Genomic DNA, 19766 nt, shown 5'->3' with positions numbered 1-19766 from the left:
CTGGCCGGTGCCACCCATAAGCAGAGCTGGCACTCATGGCAGCAAGTTGCCCCAAGGCCATGTCAGAGACTCAGTAACTGCTCACCTCATCGTGTTGGCTTGCAGCCAGAAGACAAAGAGGAACAGGAGGCGCAAGAAATGGTGCTCGAGGAGGAAAAGAAAGTCGGATGCAAAAAGGAAGAGAGAGGAGAAAGAGAGACGGACAGGTTTAGTTTCCCTTCTGTCCCCCTGGGCCTTTTACTAATCAGCACAACTGCCCCCCTAACAATGTCCCATGGGTTACCTAGGAGACAAAAACATCTTCACTCTATTTGTTTTTCCTGTTTTTGCATGTGCATCTTACTTGTGCACTGCTCATCTATTAGTCAAGTGAAAGCAAACACAGGCTGGCTGCTTATTTTCCACGGCAGTCCTGCTGTCAGGCTGCAGTTTCTGTAAAAGATTTCTGATTAACGCTGTTGTATATGATAAAAGCCCGTTACTAACCCAAGCTTCCACTCCTGATACACTGAAATGTAAAGTTCCTGCACGTTAAAATACATGTGCACACATACATGTCTGCATGTCTCAGTTCAGAGGAGAAAAATTCTGAAAGACAAGTATTTTGTTTGGGAAAATGAATGTTTGGTCTCTCTGTGAGTTCTCTCTTAATACTGAATCAGCCACCAGCTGTTTAGAAGAGGACAGCAACATTTCAGATCTGAACAATTAATTGTTTAGAGATAAAAATGATTCCATGAATGAGCATAAAATTAAAAGGAAAATGTTTTAATATTGTTTTAATGGCTTGATGTGTGTGTTAATATTTTGGTGTTGTGCTGTGTAACCCTCCTCTCGTTTTTTATTCTCGCCATGTTGGCCAGACCTTACTTGCAAAGGAGGCTGTTATATTCCCATCATCTGAATGGTAAAACCCAAGTTGAATAAAAAATATGTATAGTTAGCTTGAACAGTATGTGCTGCATATAAATAATACACAAAATATCTTTTGAACTCCATGTTATCTTGTGAGCAAGCCCAAGGTTCACAGGTTGAACAAATGCACATGTGCTTCTGCATCACTGGTAACCAATCAAAAATACCTTGATTTTAAAATAAATAAATGAAGGTTGATTCCTCAAAGAACTCAATGAAATATTTTTTGGCTGCTATTGAGCATCTAAAACAAGCTATAAACTATAAAGTAATCATTTTTTAAGTATGTCATGAGCTTTCTTTGCATAAACAAGTTCTATTTAAGTTCAGTTTGCAATAGTTTTTATATTAAATGTCAAAATACATGGTAAATTGCAAATTTATAAAGAAGTTGCTATAAAACCAGTACATCACATTTAGTCTTTAATTCAAGCCCTCATTATGAGTGTGCACAGATTTGTGGGCAACATTGGAGACCTATGATGCTTACAAGTATTTTAACAAGATTTCCAAATGCTTGTATAGTAATGTAGTGCCCCAATGGGTTCGCCAAAGAATCAACCATTTTAGCAAAATTTGATAACAAGATGTGCAGATAACTATGCTGGTATCTACTTCCAGAGTTACAGAACTCCGCTGTCAGTTTAAATATAATTTTCCAATTTCATGATCCTGTAAGAGGCCTGAAAGATAGTTGTTTGACCATGTTCACAGATCGCATGTTTGGAGTAACAAAAGGAGTAGGCGTCAGACATATTAGATCTTTTAAGTGGATAATGATTGTCAGCACTATCACAAGCCCAACAGAACGAAGAAAAGGAGGGTCATGGAATGGACCTGTAAAGCCCAAGATTGAATCCTACTAGAATTATGTGGGAGATTTTGAAAGGAAAATACATGCAGTAAAGCCCACAAACAATTTGCAGCTAAAAGAATTGTGCATGGAAGAGGGGTGAAAAAAAAGACTGGGAGACAGTTATGCAAACATCTGCAGCTCTAATATTACACCTTATTCTGTCTGAGAGGAACAAATTCTTTCCCAAATATTGTAAATGGCCAATCATTTTCATGGAGCAGTTTTCTGAAGCTTAGATTGAAGTCAGAATTGAAGTGAGCAGTGTATCTGTGATCATCACAGCTGATATAGCTCAAAGGTTATTGTCGTTGTAACTTTTATTTTTCCTTCTTTTATTGGTAATTGAAGCTGCTTGTATTTCTGGGCTGCATAATGTATTCCAGAAGTGATTCACTTGCTGTGTATTCCTCCATCCTTACCTCATTTTTTTTTCCTTTGACGTTACATCAGGAAAGCTTCACATCCTCACAGTCTGGTAGGATCTGAAAAAATCTCGTAGTCTGTTTTCAATGGCTGTCTGAACCTCCTTCTTACTGGTTGTTGCAGCCTGTTTCTGAGTTGACACATTGGTACTTTTTTTCCCCTCTTTTTTTTTATTTTTTTATTTATTTATTTATTTTTTATCCACCCATCCAGACATGCATTCCATCGAATGCTACTATAATGAATGCAGTTTAGCTTAGTGGTATCTGGGCTGGGTCAAGCTTGGCTGTGTGAGTGGTCACTGCATGATTTACAGCCACTGCCTCACAGAGACCCTGTGATGATTTATCAGAAAAAAATGGAAAGAGAGGAGAGCAATAATGATGGGTAGGAGATATAAAGAGGGAAAGAGATGCAGTGATGATATTGAAATAGAAAAAGGAGAGCCACTCTTCCTTCTGATCCATCATCTATTTCACCCTCCTTTAGCATCACAACACACTACTTAGTCAGAGACACCCAAAAAAGGAAGGTATTAATGAGCCCAACTGCAATGCTGACATTTAGGCAGTGGGGGGTATATGGGAGAAGAGGCATGGCGGGCGTGAGATGTGACACTGAGCATAGATTTTGTGACTTAATTTTGAATGATTAGTCATAACAGCAGGGCATCCAAATGTCACCACTGTCAAGATTGGAGGGTCTGTTTTGTCTGTGAGCTCCTCTTTGTGTATATTGTGCATTTGGCCTTTACGTCACTAACACCAGTATACTTAGCGTTCTTTTTCTCTGACATTTCAAAGACGTAGTAATGACACCAGAAAGCAAGTGCAGGATTTGCATGGTTTTATATGCCTACCGAGGTAATGTCGAGTTTGCGGTTGCCTTATGTTTCTATGGTAAAAAATAATCGCAGCTAAATCTCATGGAAGGCGGATAACACACACAACACGCAGAGTGCAGCGATTAGGGTGAGCAGGGTCACTGCATCAAGGACTTCACACCTAGTGTTCACTCTGTTTTGCTCAGCATAGAGGGTAGCTGCAAGGAGAATCCACCTAGAAGCATGGATGTGTGTGCACAAAATGTCATCTAAGCTCATCAGCTGCAATCATTGATTCATGCTACAAGCCCTTTTCGCCCTGTGAGTGTCATGGATCATTTGCTGTGACACTGTTTTGGTGCTGTGCTGTTTGGCCTTGCAGTGCATCGTCTATCTAAAATGGATGAACTGAGTTTAGCAGAACAGGCTGTGTAGTTGCACTCTGTCTCCTTCTAGTCTGCAGGTAAACAGCCTCTGGATCTCACTTATTAAACTCCACCTAGCCTATGTTTGGCATTTCTTTTTTGTTGTTTTGAAGGCATGTGACTTTTAAAAGGAAAATCTGCCCCCCCCCCCCCCCCCCCCCCCCCCCCCCATATGTATTAAAGAAAAAAGAGTAGATTACGGTATGATATTTATTCTCACTCATGTATAATTGCAGAAATATTTTCATTGATCATTTCTGTTCATTTAAAGAAACTGACATCCACTTTTAACATATCTGATGACAAAAACATACTGTATGTGATGCTTTACCAGCTGCATTCCTTGCCATGCAGTCACACATACAGCTTATATATTGCATTTTGCTTGCAAAGGTTCCTAACTGGATGAACTGACCCAGAAGTATCTTAGTGACAGGCATTACAAGAGCAGGCTAAACAATTTAAATGAAGGGGAAATGAGCTTCACTGCTTTCTTTTGTTATCTGAAGGAAACACAGGGCCATCCATTATGAGTGGGAAGGGGGTGATTCTGTCCTCCATTGGTTTTCACACCATTCAAAGCAATGCTCCAATTAGCCTAACCAAGTTTGTTTTTTAAAACAGTACTTTTAAAACAACAGGTATTGACCAAAATGCTTAACATTGAGGATAAAAAAAGATGTCTGTATAAAACATAGTTTTTGTGTTTGCTCCAATGTTAAATGATTAAAATGTCCACTCTGGCTGTGTGTGTGACTCGCATCTCAGACATGAGTCAAGCTGTGCTGCATCTGGTGCTGTTTTTCACTATGTGAAGTGTCAAAGAAGTGGCTCTGAGAAAAATACATAGAAACAGCATTTGTTGACCATTATATAGGCCTTATATGAACAGCAGTAAGCCTTTCACATTTCTGTGTAGGCAACATGTCAAAGACGATACAAGTAGTTTACACGTTATGATGATAATAAATTGTTTCTAGTTTTTTCTGCAGGCAAAAATGACTTCTCTGAAGTTCAGAGCTGCTACTTTCTAGTCTTCCCCTCTTCAGAGATGTCAACTATAAATTGCACAAAACTGTGTATTTATAGCTACTACAAGATTTCAAAATAAGTAAAGGTGCCGCAGCAGCAGGATAGATACAGAGTTAACTCCCTCCAAAAAATAGACAAAACTCAGGCGAAAGCACATGACAAAGGAACTGATTGAAGAGGGCGAGGGCATCCATGGTAAGAAAACCATACCTCAACATGGCAAACAAGGATCTGGAAATGAGCAGGGGAGGCCGAGGAGTTTGCAAGGTGAAGGAGGAAATGACTAAATTCTGTTGAGACACACAACAAGTTAAACAAAAACTACAGTCTTTATGGTGAAACAAGAGTTAAAACCAGTTAGAATATCGTGCTGTATGTAGAAGAAAGTCAAATATTGACGACACCCCAAACAGCAGTAAAACTATAAGAAGTTAATATTACACCACAGTTACACATCCAAAACTAAGAGACTCTAACAGAATAAGGTCCTTATCCAGGAGAAAGGAGACTTGTATCACAACATGGCAAACTTCTGCTGTTCGCTCAGTGGAAACGGCTTCTAATCAGATTATACCATTTCTAGAAGTACGATCAGTGTTATTTTAATCCCTCAAGTTATGTAGCTGATCTCTGACTGCTTGCTTCAGGCATTTCAATTTGGTATTTATATGTTTTTATTTGAGCCAAAGAATTTAGGACAAACTGAAAGAAAATAAGAGAATAAGGGCAACAAGAAAACCAGAAATGAACTTTGCCTATAAAATGATATCCAGGCATTTTGCAGCAGATCCCAACCTTCTTGGAAGAGATTTATTTCATTCAGTGATGTAGCATTAGATATGTTTTCCTGACTGACTGGCTGTAGGCATCTTGGTCTAAATCTTCTCTGCAAACACTTTCTACTCTTCAATGTTGTTATCATAATAATAACAGCACAAACACAAGTTGGGGTGCACCAATACCAGTATACGGTATCTGTGCACTATGTGCATGTGTGTGTGCAATGCATGGTGATCATAAAAGTTTTCAGTAGCAAATAACCCATGCTAATGAGTTGTCAAATGAATGTGTTAATGCATTAATGTGAAATCTCAAGATTTCAAAGTGACACTTTCTCTGCCCAGACTTGAGTTGAAGTTTTATTCAAAACACTGTTTTGCACTTTTAACCCAGCAGCAACCTGTCAGTTACTAAGACTCACAATTTTGGCTTTTGAGGTCGTTTGCTTCTTTGTTTCACTTTGCAGTGTTTCACTGATTCTAAAGGAAGTCAGTTTGCAAAGACATTTATGCCTTTTGATATTTTACGCTAAGTTGCAAGGGAATAAAATGAACAAGGTTGGGAAAGTCATAGAATTTTGGGGATTTTTTTAAGAGTTAGTGGCACGAATCACCATATATTCTTTGTTCTTGCCTGTTTTCATCTCCCCAATCCTGCTTTATCATATGAAACCACACTCTATCTGCTGTGTATTTAAATATTAAGGGTATATTTAAATATTAAGGCCAACAGTTGAAATATGCCACTCTATAGTGCTAAGATAAGCCATTTCTTGACATGTAAGACAGTGAAACAAGATATAAAAAATAAAAACTACACAGACACATGGCACACTGCTTTGTTGTACTATTTGTTTGATATGACAGGAATACAGCTAGAACATAAGACAGCTTTTCATTTGTTGATACACACACAACTCCTTTGTCACATACGGCCAGATTGGAGGAATTTGCTCGTTTTGCAGCATTTAAAAAAAAAGTTTATTAATGGATTTGTGTAAAAGTGATGGTGCTTTGTAAAGGTGAATGCTGCCTGGAAAGGAGTCTCTGGACAGGAAAACCAAGAGAGCTTTGTGTGATGAAAGTGAATGAGCCAGCTCTGGAGGGAGAGGATTATACAAGAGCACAGAGAGAGAAGAGTATCTTTCCAAGTGGATAAATAATAAATGTGATGGGTTGAGAAAGCTATCTTATGGCCTCGGTCTAATGCAACAGATCAGGGGTCATTGTCGTGATAGCCAAGCCTCAGCTGTAATTCCACGTATTTTGGCAGCTTTTATCTATCCCCTGTGGCTCCTTGAGAAAACTTTATTTATGTTCTGTTTTTAACTTGGAGCCCAAAGAGAGGAGCACAACACTTTGTCATCTCGCTGGGATCACTAATGATTCAGTCAGGAAAAAGAGCAGAGAGGAGGCAGTGCAATAAAATAAACAAGAAAAGAGGGTATGTGGAGAGGGAGGCAGACTGCAGGAAAAACGAGGAGAAAAGAGCCCGAGGATAGTTGAAGTTATAGGAGTGGGCAGCACAGTGCTAGACGAGGAACAGGGAGAAAGACGGTGAAATCTGAGATGAAGGGGAGAAACTCTCCTCTTCTCAAATCCTTCACTGCTTTGTAGCGTCAGGTAAATCTGCTCCTTTAAAGTTCTGTCTGAGCTTATCTAGAAGTGAATGTGCACATCCCACGCCAACTGGAATACAAATTTTACAGTTGAAACAACCAGTTTACGTCTTAAGTGATTGCATCTATTCTGGTGCCTGGCCTTCAGACTGTGTAATCAGCAGGAAATCATTTGTCTTGTGGGTATGTCACACCTTGAATAATAAGTAGCATGGTTACATTTATGAGCCTAAGCAAAGTCTTCCCTGTTTTTTTTTTTTTTTTTTTTTATATGTTGGAAGAGATTCAGTTTATAAGACAAAATTGATTTATAATCATTTTAACGAAATAATTCAATAATTGGTAGAACTACTTTATTTTTCGACACAGTCTGAACCCTTGTTGACAAAGTTTAATGTCATGTCTACAGGAATAGTTCTCCCGATGTCTTGATGAAAGACTTTCCAAAGCTCCTCTTTGCACGTTCTTTTTTCTCGTTGCCTATCAAAATAATCCCTAACTGCTAAAGTAATGTTGAGATCTGGGCTCTGTGGAGGATTCATGCTGCCATAAGACCCTGTTCCCACCGATTTCAGACCAGTTCTAGTTAGATTTGGCCTTCCTCAAGCTTTTTCTCGCTGGTTCTTTTAAAAGAAATGCTTCTTGACAGTCATCCTTCCATGGAGACCATTTTTCCAAACTGTGTTATCTTAAGTGCAAGTAAAGAAATTAAAACAAAGTCACACAAGATTCGCCAGCACTGGTTCGTCTTCTAAATGAGGTGCCAGTTGTATGCTTGAATGAGTCAAACGACAAGAAAACAGGTTTTAGCAACCAGAGATGTGCAATCCGGTTAGGTTCAAGGACTGGAGTTAAAATGAGTAAAAAAGCAACTTGTGTTCAAGTGAAAGCCTTGAAAGACCTTGAGAAAGTCTGGCAAACTATTGCTCAAGACCAGCTTAAAACACTGCAAGAAATTCAGACTTCTTAGAAGGAAAATAAATAAAAATGGAAGGTGGCTCAAGACTTTTGCACAGTATTGCATAAGCATTCCTATTTAAAAATAGCCACAATCTCGAGACAGATGGATTCATTATTAAATATACTGTTAAAAGGCAGCTTGTGCGTCTGATTCATATTTATGTGTCATCATATCAAGCAGTTGTATGTTGTGATGATTTTACAAGCTTGTTCTTTCCCTCTTACACTGATCTGCTCCTGCTTTCTAACCACTCCCTTTCTATGTACTGTCTTCTGAGCTCCCCCAGACTCTTATCTTTTTCTTCTTCCTCTCTTGAGGCATGTGCCATTATGTATACTCATGTGTCATGTTACACAGCGTTGATGCTCGGCAGACTTGCGGGGAGAGCAAGGCATAATGAATGGAGAGAGAAGCTCGAAAGGCTGCTTTTGTTTGTCATTGCACTTATCTTGTCATGTCTTACCTCGCATACACAAGGGTGTGTGTATATTTATTTGTTCTCCACAGGTGCATGTGTCTTTATCTTTGCACTTGTGTTTCCTTTGCATGTTTTATGCCTTTCCCTTTTAGCTCATAATAAACTCCCTAACCCCCTACAGGCCCCGAGGCTTTGCCCTTTTGGTGTTTGCTTCTCTTTGCTCTCATTTTGTCTGAAAACCGCTCACTTCCTCCGCATCTCTCTTTTTCTCTCTCTCTCTCTCTCTCTCTCTCTTTTTCTCGCACTACCCTTGTGAAGTGTGCGACCTCTGCAACTTTATTCTGCCTGTCGCTGGGGACATTAGCCAGAGCGGGTCAATGAATATTGATGAGCTCACTCAGACCCCACTCAGTAAAGGCCAGACACAGAGATCTCAGCATCCCCCGGCTCCACTGCCGCTTCAAGTCCAATACACTGACAAGCCCGTATCCTGTGTTCCCCCCTCTCTCCCTCCACTCCCTCTCCTTTGTCACTCAGGTCAAGGACTGGGATAATTGCCTAAGAAGTCCCCGAGAAGATTATCAGGCAGTTTTGTTGACAGAGGCAAATGTTCACCTGTGTTTTACTATGAGCTCATAAAAATTCCAGAAGAAACTATTTGTCTTTGATTTTAGTTTGATTGAGAGGACGAGCAGTTTCATCAGTCCTATCACCTTTACTGGGCTGGCTGTGATTCTCATAAATAAATGCATTTTCTAAAGTCTAAGAATTTCACTGCTCAATTTCTGAATGTTGTTTATGAGCTAAAAGATCAAGTGTCTGGATTTACTGTCTCAGCTTACGATGGTTAAACTTATCCAATAGATGCTTATTTTCACAAGTTTTAAAGAATTTCTTTTCAAAGCTTTAAGTATTAGAAAGTACACCTTTAAACCACACAACCTGAAAACTCAAAGAAGCTTTTCTTCTAGGTGCTCCCTTAATCTTTTTGGGTGCATTTTGCATGCAATAAAAAAAAGATACTTGTCTTTTTTTTTTTTGAAAGGTTGAATTGATGATGCTCAGCGTCTTGATTGGCAGTGGTAATAAGAGGTGACGAGAGAGAGAGAGGGAGAAAGCTGCCAAGACAGACGGACGACAACAGCAGTGCTGATCATTAACCTCTCCAGCACATATGGAGGTGATGATTTGTTCAGCACATACTTCAACAAATGAGTCACGGGGTCAGCCCGTTGTCAAACGGGACATGATGATTCTGTCTGGGCACGTTGTGAAATCCAGTAACGTGAGAACAGTAACATCTGGGCCTTTGATTTCATTAGAAGTTGCACTAGTAGCATGGATGTCACTGTTTTTGTATATTGTACAGTAGTTTTTGACATTTAATTACAAAGTAACAAATGATACTGAAAACTTGACTGAATGTTCTCATTTTGTCAAACACTTTTATTTTAGCTTTGAGTAATATTGCTGTAAGGTTCTAGCTTGCCAAAAGGATACAAATAATATAGTGGAAGCTTAATGTCTTTCTTGAATAATCGATAATTGGCACTGTATGCCTGTCGATCTGGAATCTTTGTGCCAACTGAAATATATCTCAAGTACTGCTCAAGATATCATTAAATATCCACCAGATATTAGTGCTTCCCACTGGATTAGTTATATTAAATTTAGTGACCCTGTTTCTTTTATATACCATCAACATAAAGTTGAATTTTTGATGTTATGATGAAATCTTCTAACAACTAAGCCAAGTGTCCCAGTCGTTCCCTTTCTTACTATATGATATTATATAGAACATAATATAGGCATAATAATACACTCACCCGTTTTGTAGCAATGTTTGAAATTTCAACTGAATCATTTTTATGATATCCATTTCAGGGCTTATTTTTTAAGAATTAATTCTTGGCAAAACTCTCAGATAGTTCTAACTTATTCCAATATAATGCTGCCTCTGCATCCGTCTGCCACAGAATCATCAGGAGCACTTAGAAGAAGACAAACTAAGAAAAAAGATGAACAACTACTTCTAACACCATGACACATCTGAAAATATAACTGCAGCCTTTGCTGATTAAATCTGCAGAAGACAAGTATGCGTGTTTGTAAATAAATGTGTCTATATGTAATAAATATGAAGAATGAGTTGTGGTTGGTGATGAATGATATCATGTAAATGCTTTGTTGCATGTTGTAGTTAGCGTTTTGTATCAATATTTACTGCAAATCCATTATTTATCCACTTCAGATTAAGACTTATGGTAAACTACATGTGTAGCCATACCTGCCGTGTGGTACACTGATGGAAACATGGCATACAACACACACCACTGGCCCGTCCGACCACCTTCAAACATTGTTTTAGCTAGTCACCCATTGCACAACTAGAACTTCAAGTACACCTCCCTTGCTGTAGATTTTCAAGTTTCAAAATTTTGGATTAGCGTTGCTTTCAAAAGCTAAGTAATCCCTCATTACATTTAATACATCAAGCTGTATAAAATATGACATACTAAACATTGCACAGATCATTTTGCCAGCCACATAAAGGCTGAGCTACAACTCATTTTTGATTCCTAACCACAAGCCTGTTGATTAAATTTATTGATGCTAATAGCTCAAACTGTGTTTTAATCCTTAAAAAACCCTACAATTTAGAGCTTAACCAGAAAGACTCTTTGTTTAGTTAATTGCAAGTGTTGTCATTATTCCCCTGCTGGTATATCCTGCTGAGTGTGAGTGATTGAGCTGTTTGCCATCAGCATTTGCAGCCTTGAAATAACTCAAATGTTCTATATTTCAACCAGTTTTTGATTCATTATGGCAAAGAATAGATGTGATGTGGAAGTCTGATTGATCACTCTAATCTTCCGCTCCGTGTTTGATATATTGTGACAAGTTCAAACTTTGACCGCAGTTCATTTAATCACAACAGCAAATGAATATATAATAAATCCCATTGCATCATGAATACATGCTCTTTGGCTGCTCAGCCACCATTTGACTGAAGGTGTTGTGGGTAGTGAGGTTACCAAGGCAGACAGCAGCTCAGAGGTTTACAGCGCATGATACAAAACAAACCTGTCAGGCATTTTACGCAACGTTTTAATGCTGGTGGAAATAATTAAAGTATTTATGAAAATTAATAATTTGAATATATTAGTCTAATTGATAGTTTCTCTGAGGTGTTATTGCAGGTTTGACTGTCCTCTAATTGGAATTTATTTCGATGTAGATCCATTTGCATGTGAAATAGTGTGATTTAATTCAGACCGTAAGAAAGGATTCTGCCATTGTTGTTTTTCTTTTTCTTTTTCTTTTATCTCCACATGCAGTGTGTTTATACCTCCTGTGGTAGTATATGAAGGAAATTTGCGGTACTTTGTGTGTTACTGATAAAAAGAATAAATAAATAAACAAACAGCTGCTTTTGCTTCTGGTAATTGCATTTGATTTATGTCCAGGTTATTAAATGTGACATAAAATTAGTTTTAGTTTTCTTTGTTTTTGGCAAATTAATTATTCTTTTTAAGATTTAATTTACTGCTTATATCCGGCCTCAGAAACTAAAATCATATTTAGTTGAACAACACTTGTTTAATCCACTTACGGAAAAATGAGCAGAATAAACTTTTATTAATATAAGTTTTTGTTCCTTAGAAGTAAAGGTCAAATTAGTCAAATTAAGGTCAAAGAAGTAAAAATTGATTAGAAATACATACATTAGATTGAGCTAGAAGTGTCAGCTATTTGTACATTATTTTAGCATTTATAGACATTTATTACTTTTAGAATATTTTGATTGTTAACGGGAGATGGAAAGATACATTGGTAGCTATTTAAATCTCCTAATTACAGACAATTTCTGTCAGTGAACCCCGAAGTGATGCAACATTTTCTAAATATGGTATGGGTGAAGAAAGATGACCTTGCAGAACATGTGTGGAGTGATAGTTCTGACATTCATGCTTGGTTCACCTCAGCATGAGTTTCTGCATGAAAAACTACTGAGAAATACATCTGATCCTTCCCGAGCTTCTCATAAGTCATCTTAAGAAAAACTTCCCATGAATGTTTTAAATGCTTTTGGAGGCAGTTTTCCAACACTTTACATTTCTAAAAGTACCGTAGGTCTAAAGAGGTTTAGATAAGGGGTCAGAGGTCAAAATTGAGCCATTATTCACAAATATTTCTAATATGTCAGGAAAGCAAATGACAATGTGCTTCCTGAATGTTTTATAATGAAAACTGCTTTGTTGGAAATAATTCCAGCACAATAATCCTTATATTTCTGATACTTAAGAGAGGCATTGAAATGATTACATGCATACAACAACTAGCCAGATAGTCTTATAAACATTTCTTTCTACTGTACACCCACATATTCTTCATTTACCTCTGAGACAAGGAATGCTTTCAGACACTCCAAGCTTTACTCACTGAAGAGCAAGTGACAGCGCTTTATGTCTTCTAAAGGTTAGTCTTAAAACACCTGCCGTATGTTGACAAACTGGAATAAATGTCACTCAGCGCTTGTCACAGGGACAGTGCATGTGTGAAAGCTTATATAGCTTTGCTATTCTGATTCTGAGGGAATGTAAGTCTCTACTCTAAATGAAGTTTTTAATGAAATCTTCTGTGTGAGTAAAATACATGTTTGTTAAGGGGATTTGTTTGGCTTTTAAAGCTCAGGAATCCCTCATTTTCATTTGTTGTATGCTGACATTTAGCATGCAGGAGCTAGTTGAGCTGAAGCTAACTGATGCGAAACTATAAGATTGACCCAAAGGAAAATTGAACAAAAAGCACCATTAAAAAGTCAGCATAAACTTTTGCTCTTTTTTTTTTTTTTCTTTTGTCATGGGGAAGAGCTGAAAATAGAAAATAGTAATATGAAGAATTTCTTCTGGAGTTTGAGTAGAAATTATCCGTGTAATCCTCTATGAACTGATAAATAAAAGCTGAGTTAGTTTGCAACAATTCAATTCTGTGGGTCAAGTGTTGTATTCACACATTAATCTAACAACTGAATACAACAGCTGTATTCAGTTGTTGCAGTTACCTGTGAATCCAACATGCAGATCCTTTCTCTCTCCCTCAACCTCTTGCTATTTTAGATTAGCTTTCTCTGAATTTATGGCAAACCACAAATGAGAACATAAGTTAAAAGGACATTAAACGTCATTAGCAGGATTGTTTATGTATGCATATGTTGCAGCTTTTCTGCTGCTGGACCACATGCAGGAGCCGGTTTCTTGTCTATGTTTTCTGATGAAGATTTAAATTTAAAGAACAACAGGCCATTCTTCCTTCCTCACTGTGTGTGCCAAAGATTATCTACAGTTTTACTTCCAAGTGTCACCTGTGTGTTGAAAGCAGTTCAGATGTAAAAAGACTTCAGCTGAGCACTTTGATGTGGGAATATTTCTGCAGTGAGAGTTTATTCCTTAAGGAAAGACAGTGACATATGGAGGAAATTATTTCACAGAAGTTTATTGAAACTGTTTCAGAGGCGTTCAGCAGATTGTGTGTGCACACCTCCTTGCCTGTTTGTATGATCCTTACTATGTTCTGATGTTTGTGTGTGTGTGTGTGTGTGTCGTCCTCTAAATAAAGTGAAAGCACTCTCATGCCAGCAGCTCTCAGGGGGAATAGATGACTCCACTTTCATCTGTCTATCCTTTTCTTTGACTCACATACACACATCTCCATTGTTTTGCTTTATGAAAATAAAACATCATCCGGTCCTGCCTGCTGCAGTCTTTTGCACATTATCTCCATTTGTGTTCTCTGTGAGCTGTGTGTATTTACCCACACACCTTCTGACTGTCGTCTGCTTTGCTTATCAATTAATCCAATATCTCACACACACCCCTGCATTTCCATTACTTTTCCCCCAAGTTTCTATCGTCATATGCTAAAAGCTGGTTTAGATTGTGTTACAACTTGACTCCAGAAGCGGTTTTAGGCAAACTACAATGCACTTGGCTGTTTTTAGTCAGATTATAAAGTGTAAATTGTCTTACACGGCTTAAGAAAAACTTTAGGCATGATTGATGTTTGATCAGTTTCTTTTGTAGGAAAACGTGCATGTGGACACATGAATATCTAAAGGTAAAGCTGTTGTCAAAGTGCTCCATACTGGTCCTATCATTTTCTAAAGCAATGATGTGTCTCGAAATTTCATTGCACCCAACAATTCATGAACAAATAGGAGCAGTTCAGAAAAGGCCATTTTACACCCAATGCCCTGCTTCCAGTTTTTCCACTTTTTCCTGTGCTGAAAAAAGTTAAAGGTTGTCAAAGAGCAATATAGCGGCTGCCGGTAACTACCAGTTGTCATGTTTCATTTGCTTCAGCCTCTCTGTCTGCTTACATCATTTCCATGCTTACCTCTTGCTCTCTGTGTCCTTTTGTACCATTTTGCTGAAAGCATGGTTACTTCCTGTCACAGTGGGCGAGCATGTGACATGAGTTTGGGATAATTTAACAACACAGTTGCCTTCGAGTGCCAGTAAAGAAGAAGAAAAAATGGCTTTGATGCTATTTCTTTGTAAGCTTGCTTACATTGCATGTTGCATATTCTTGATGCTATTGCTTTTGTAGAGGCAAGACATGTCATCCAAAGACATGCCTACAAGGTTACAAAAACAGGTCTCTCGTAAATGAGACTTTGTGTCCCAATAGTACTGCTGAGCAAAGGTCAAAAAGTTTTGTATAGCCCATTTAATACTTGAAGAAGTTCAATACACTATACATAAAAGAACACAAAGAAAGTCAATAATGTTAGGACGTTATTAAAAAGGTGTGTAGAAATGATAATAGATTCATAATGGAACCACCTGAAAATAACTGAACTAAAATGATTAAAGGCAAGTAACAGTCTCGATAAGTTAAACATATATTTTGCAGATTCCATACATAGATACATAAGTAAAATGTTTTGAACATTGCTTTAAAAGTGTCTTCATTTGGTGAAGTTTCATCTCCACTGATAGTTTGTTCCACTTGTTTCCTGCATAACATCTAAATGCTGCTTCTCATGTTGATTCTGGATTCTGTTCTGAACTTGATGATCTGCATCTCTGCTTGGTTAATATTCTCTAAACATATCAGACCTGTATTCTGAGCCAAAAACTAATGGTAAAATTTTAAAGTCTTTTCTGTGACTGGAAGCCAGGGTGAAGAGTTTAAAACTGGTGTGATATGTAGAGGTCTCTTAGTCCTTGTTAAACTAAAGGAGCAGCATTTAGGATAAGCTGCAAGTATTCTATACTTCTTTTGGACATCCAGCTAAAAGACCATTACAGTCTGGGATGAGGTGGGACAAGAAGTACTGAAAGCATCTCCAAGTACCTTAAAATATTTGTTCTGTGAACATTCTGTACATTAGATAGGAGCAATAAAAGAAGCAGATGTACAACACACTTACTTTTTCTACCAGGTGTGAGTTCAAGTTCTGAATCATTGCAGAATAATTGTGTGTTTATGTATTACAATATCACTACCATTTTCCACAATAGCAAACCAAAACCTTTTATAAGTATTTTATGGAATATTAATATAGTTGAAGTTAATGACTAAAATGTCTGTTTTTAAGTGTTAAAACATAATAATAAAATACCATAATTGCCTGTGAATACTAACAGGGGTCTCTGAGATGTTTGCACAATTGGCCTGTATCTATTCAGTAATTGAATGTACCCTGTTTGTGTGGTGTCATATTTAAATGCATTTGTAAAAAAAAAAAAAAAAAAAAATTGTAGATCTGTGTGTAAGGATTGGGTGTACAAAGTTGTGGACAAATAGGTATATAGAGTTTGGATGTAATTCTAACCTAGCTGTATAATTAAACCACCATGTGGCCGATCTAATTTGTCAACTATCCTCTGCTAATTGTCATGGTATTTCCTGGCAGTCTCACCCCTCCCTCTTGTTTTTGCCCTCCTGCACTGTGTTCTTTGTACACCACAGAGAAAATGTTGATTTTAATCACTATGTATAATTAATTGCCATCCTTCCTTGTTAAGAAACTATAAACCTCAAAGCTACGTAGTAATTGGCAGCAATTTCATTTACAGTTGACGGCAGGTGAGTTTTGATCTCTGCGTGAGCCTGTATCTCTGTGCACAGGCAGGTATGAGAATGTGGTACATAGATGTGTTTTTGTGTTTCCATGGAGTAATCATAATATGTTCAAGTAGTCCAGAAATCCTAAATGCCCTTGTATTTTCAAAGATAATAAATAAAAGTGGATGTGGAATGTATAAAATGTTTCCGCAGTTAAAAAGTGTTCAGTATTTATAATGCAAAAAGACAGTAATGGTGAGGAACAGGCTTTGGGTTGCAGTTTGCATTCAGTGATGGATTGGAGAGCTTTAGATTAGAGAATTGGCTTTTTACAGGTAGTTAAGATTCCATTTCTGTTTCCCAAATGACCTCCATTTTCAATAGGGTCCTGAGCTTGACTCATTTATTCCTCTACCTCGCATCATAAGGCAGTTGACTACAGCGCCAGGCATGGATCAGCTGGGCTGTCACTTTTTTTTTTCCTTGAGGTTGTGTCGTAGTTTTAATCATGAAATAGAAGCACAACTGAAATCCCAGACACTTCAGATAAAAATAAACTCACCTGAAGCTCTCTATCATGGCTTTGATGTAGATTAAAATGCTTCCCAGCATGAGTTTTAGTTTGTACAATCATTAGAACATACTGTAACAAGACTTTATCTCAACTGTACATTTGGTAATTCAGCTTGGTGTCATCAAGCTGTTTCTTCCAGCATTCATGTGCCAATGTGGATGTAAACACATAATGTCTTCCATAATGACTAGAAGGAAGCCTGCAAACAACTAAATACGGTAATTAAAAATAAGACAAGTATATCCTAATTCTTATCTCAGTTCTGAAATTGTCAAGAGTGCCCACAAGAGCATAGTTAACTTTGCAAATATATAGCTTACATTATACCATGTTCAGTGATAATTCAAATGACAATTGATGTGCATAATTTTTGTATATGCGCACATGTATTTTGGCAAGTTAAATCCCTGTAATACCACTCCGTTAAGGGGCGTCACCATTGCAAGGCGTAAATCCACTGATTCATGTCAGCTGCCTTTTGACAGGTGAATGAGAGGAACGTGCTCTAGCTTGACAGTGTCCAGATGAGGTGGAGGAGTGGACCCAAACGCAGGCTTGGATCTGGAGGATGTTGCTTTACATTAGCTGCTACTCATCTTCTCATTGCCACTGATTTGTTGGGTTTCTACATCCAGCTCTGGGCTACGAGGCTACTAGGTTGTCAGCTGCTTCTTCTGTTGCCTTCAGCGGCTTATTACAGAAAAATATGGACCACACCTAATGTTTCCCAATGAAATAGTTTAACTAAATAGGCCTTTTTTAAATATATATAACACCATTGGTAATGCTTTTTTCCAAATTTTATAGATAGTTGTGACTTTATTTTTTTCTACAGAGCACCTTTAACACTGTATACTGCCTGATATCACCAGCATTCATATCCACACCCCAAGTATGAGCACCCTGAGGCTGATTCTTTATTTTTATTAGTCTGGCTGTAAGTAATCCTTCTGTTTTATGTGTGTGTATATCTTTGTGTGCACATGCATGTCTGCTAGTGTGACAAAGCTTGTCTCTGCAGCAGCCATGCTTTGGCAGGTTGTAGTTTTCCCTTCAGAAATCAGCCACTCTCTGAACTGTTAAATCACACTAGAAGCCAGCCTTGGAGAGAACATTAATTACTTTCCTTTCCCTCCATCACCACCTCGTCTCCCCCCCCCACATTAGCCCGCCCTTGTTCAGTTTTCATTTGCTTTTCTCACACGTCTATCCCCCATCGCATTCTTTCTTACGGCAGTATATATGAAGCAACGCCACAGGTGACTTTTTTTTCCTTCCACAATAATAATGAAACATGCTATTAAACACAAGGCCTTGCTCCTTCTATTCAGCACTGTATTTGAAGCTTTGAAGGTTTGGTAGTTGTCTAGATTGGCTGTGTGTGATCGTGCAGTTCATTTGTATCCCCCACTGGCACAAATGTCCTGCCCACAAACTCTGCTTTAATCATTTGGTTGTCAAGTTTGTTGAAAGCATCACATGAAATCAATGAATGCTGCTTTACCATTTTTGTGATGTGCATACTGGAAGAAGCTGACAAAACAGATCACTGGGACGAATTTCTGGATGATGCTGCTGTTTATCATTGTCTTTCTCCAAGATGGTTCCTCTGAATACTCTTCAATTATGTCATTTGTACTTCATGTTCAACAATGTTTTCAGTTGATAACCTTAATGGGCATCTTCTTATTTGTGCTCTTACTTTCTCTTTTCTCCCCACCAGGTCCAAATAGAGGATGTGGAGAATGAGGACAAAAGATATGCCCTTTTCCAGGAGATGTTGGATGCAGCACAGAAGTGGGAGGACTTTCAGTTGATCATTCTTCTTCTGCAAGCATGGCCACCTATGGTGGAAGAGGAAGTGTAAGATCAGTGTCCTTTTTGTTTTAAAAACTGCTTTTTTTTTCCAAGGATAAAGAAAAAACTTTTGTGGACTAATTTTATTATTTTGTTGCAACGTAAGATCTTTAATGTCACCTTTAAATGCAGCAAACAATGGTATTACTAGATTTCTTCGAAAGAATTCCAAAATCCTTTCCAGATGTCTGGTTAGAAGATCATTAAAATATCTGATGTTTTAATCTATCTAATAACAGCAGAAACTTGGAAAGGTGAAGTTATCATGTGTAATTTCAGCATCACTTGTCAAGGGTTGGAAAATATTTGGCAGCTAGTGAAATATAGTCTCTCCATAAGTTAATGTGATGCCAGCAGGAAATAACCAAACATAAGGATCAGAAATGATGGAAACGGCTGACCCAATGTGATGCATTACATTTTATTTTACACTAACTATACCAGCCCTTTGAATGAGTACTGTTTACCTTGAGAAGGGGCACTTCCTATGTGCTAACTTCCTACATAACACCAACATTGAGGGGTGGTTGCAGCATTTAAGACACAAAATGCATCAATTTGTGTATGATATTTTGTATCTTGATACTTTGCCATTGTTGCCTAGCAGTCCACTCACAAAAACAAAATAGTTTTGAACACCTAAGTTTGAGACAATATGTCACAAAATGTCAAAAAATCTCTTTAAGCGCTTTTGCTTGAATCATTACTCCCTCTTAGTTTTTCATCTGGTAGGCCTCATGTTTGTGGCTCATTACACACCTTATTATTCATATTTCATCGAGGATTCAAAGGCAAAAAAAGTAGAAAAATATCTTATACTTCATAAAATTTGTATTCAGTTGTGTTATGGAGACTAACATCCAAATTAAATAATTGTCTCTCTCCTGTAGCCTTGTAGTGGGGCGATGCCCTCTCAGCCTCTTTAGTGACAGGTAGTTTGAAGTTTTAAAGGAATACATGTTCTTTGATTTTGTTTTATTAGCCTGGGTTATAGCACCCTTTACCCACCTA

At 37.8% G+C, this 19766-nt stretch overlaps 1 protein-coding gene across 1 annotated transcript in view; it reads left to right on the top strand.

Moving 5' to 3' along the window:
* nbas (NBAS subunit of NRZ tethering complex) overlaps positions 1-19766 on the top strand; it is a 181537-nt gene that overhangs the window by 134621 nt on the left and 27150 nt on the right. The window contains exon 50 of the mRNA XM_079255987.1: positions 18622-18761. Coding sequence (XP_079112113.1) covers positions 18622-18761 — 140 coding nt within the window. The remainder of the gene's footprint in view (positions 1-18621; positions 18762-19766) is intronic.

The sequence above is a fragment of the Telmatherina bonti genome (genome assembly GCF_933228915.1).
Source record: "Telmatherina bonti genome assembly, chromosome: 16".
In the NCBI taxonomy this organism is placed as follows: Eukaryota; Metazoa; Chordata; class Actinopteri; order Atheriniformes; family Telmatherinidae; genus Telmatherina; species Telmatherina bonti.
This window is presented reverse-complemented; position numbering and strand designations above follow the sequence as displayed.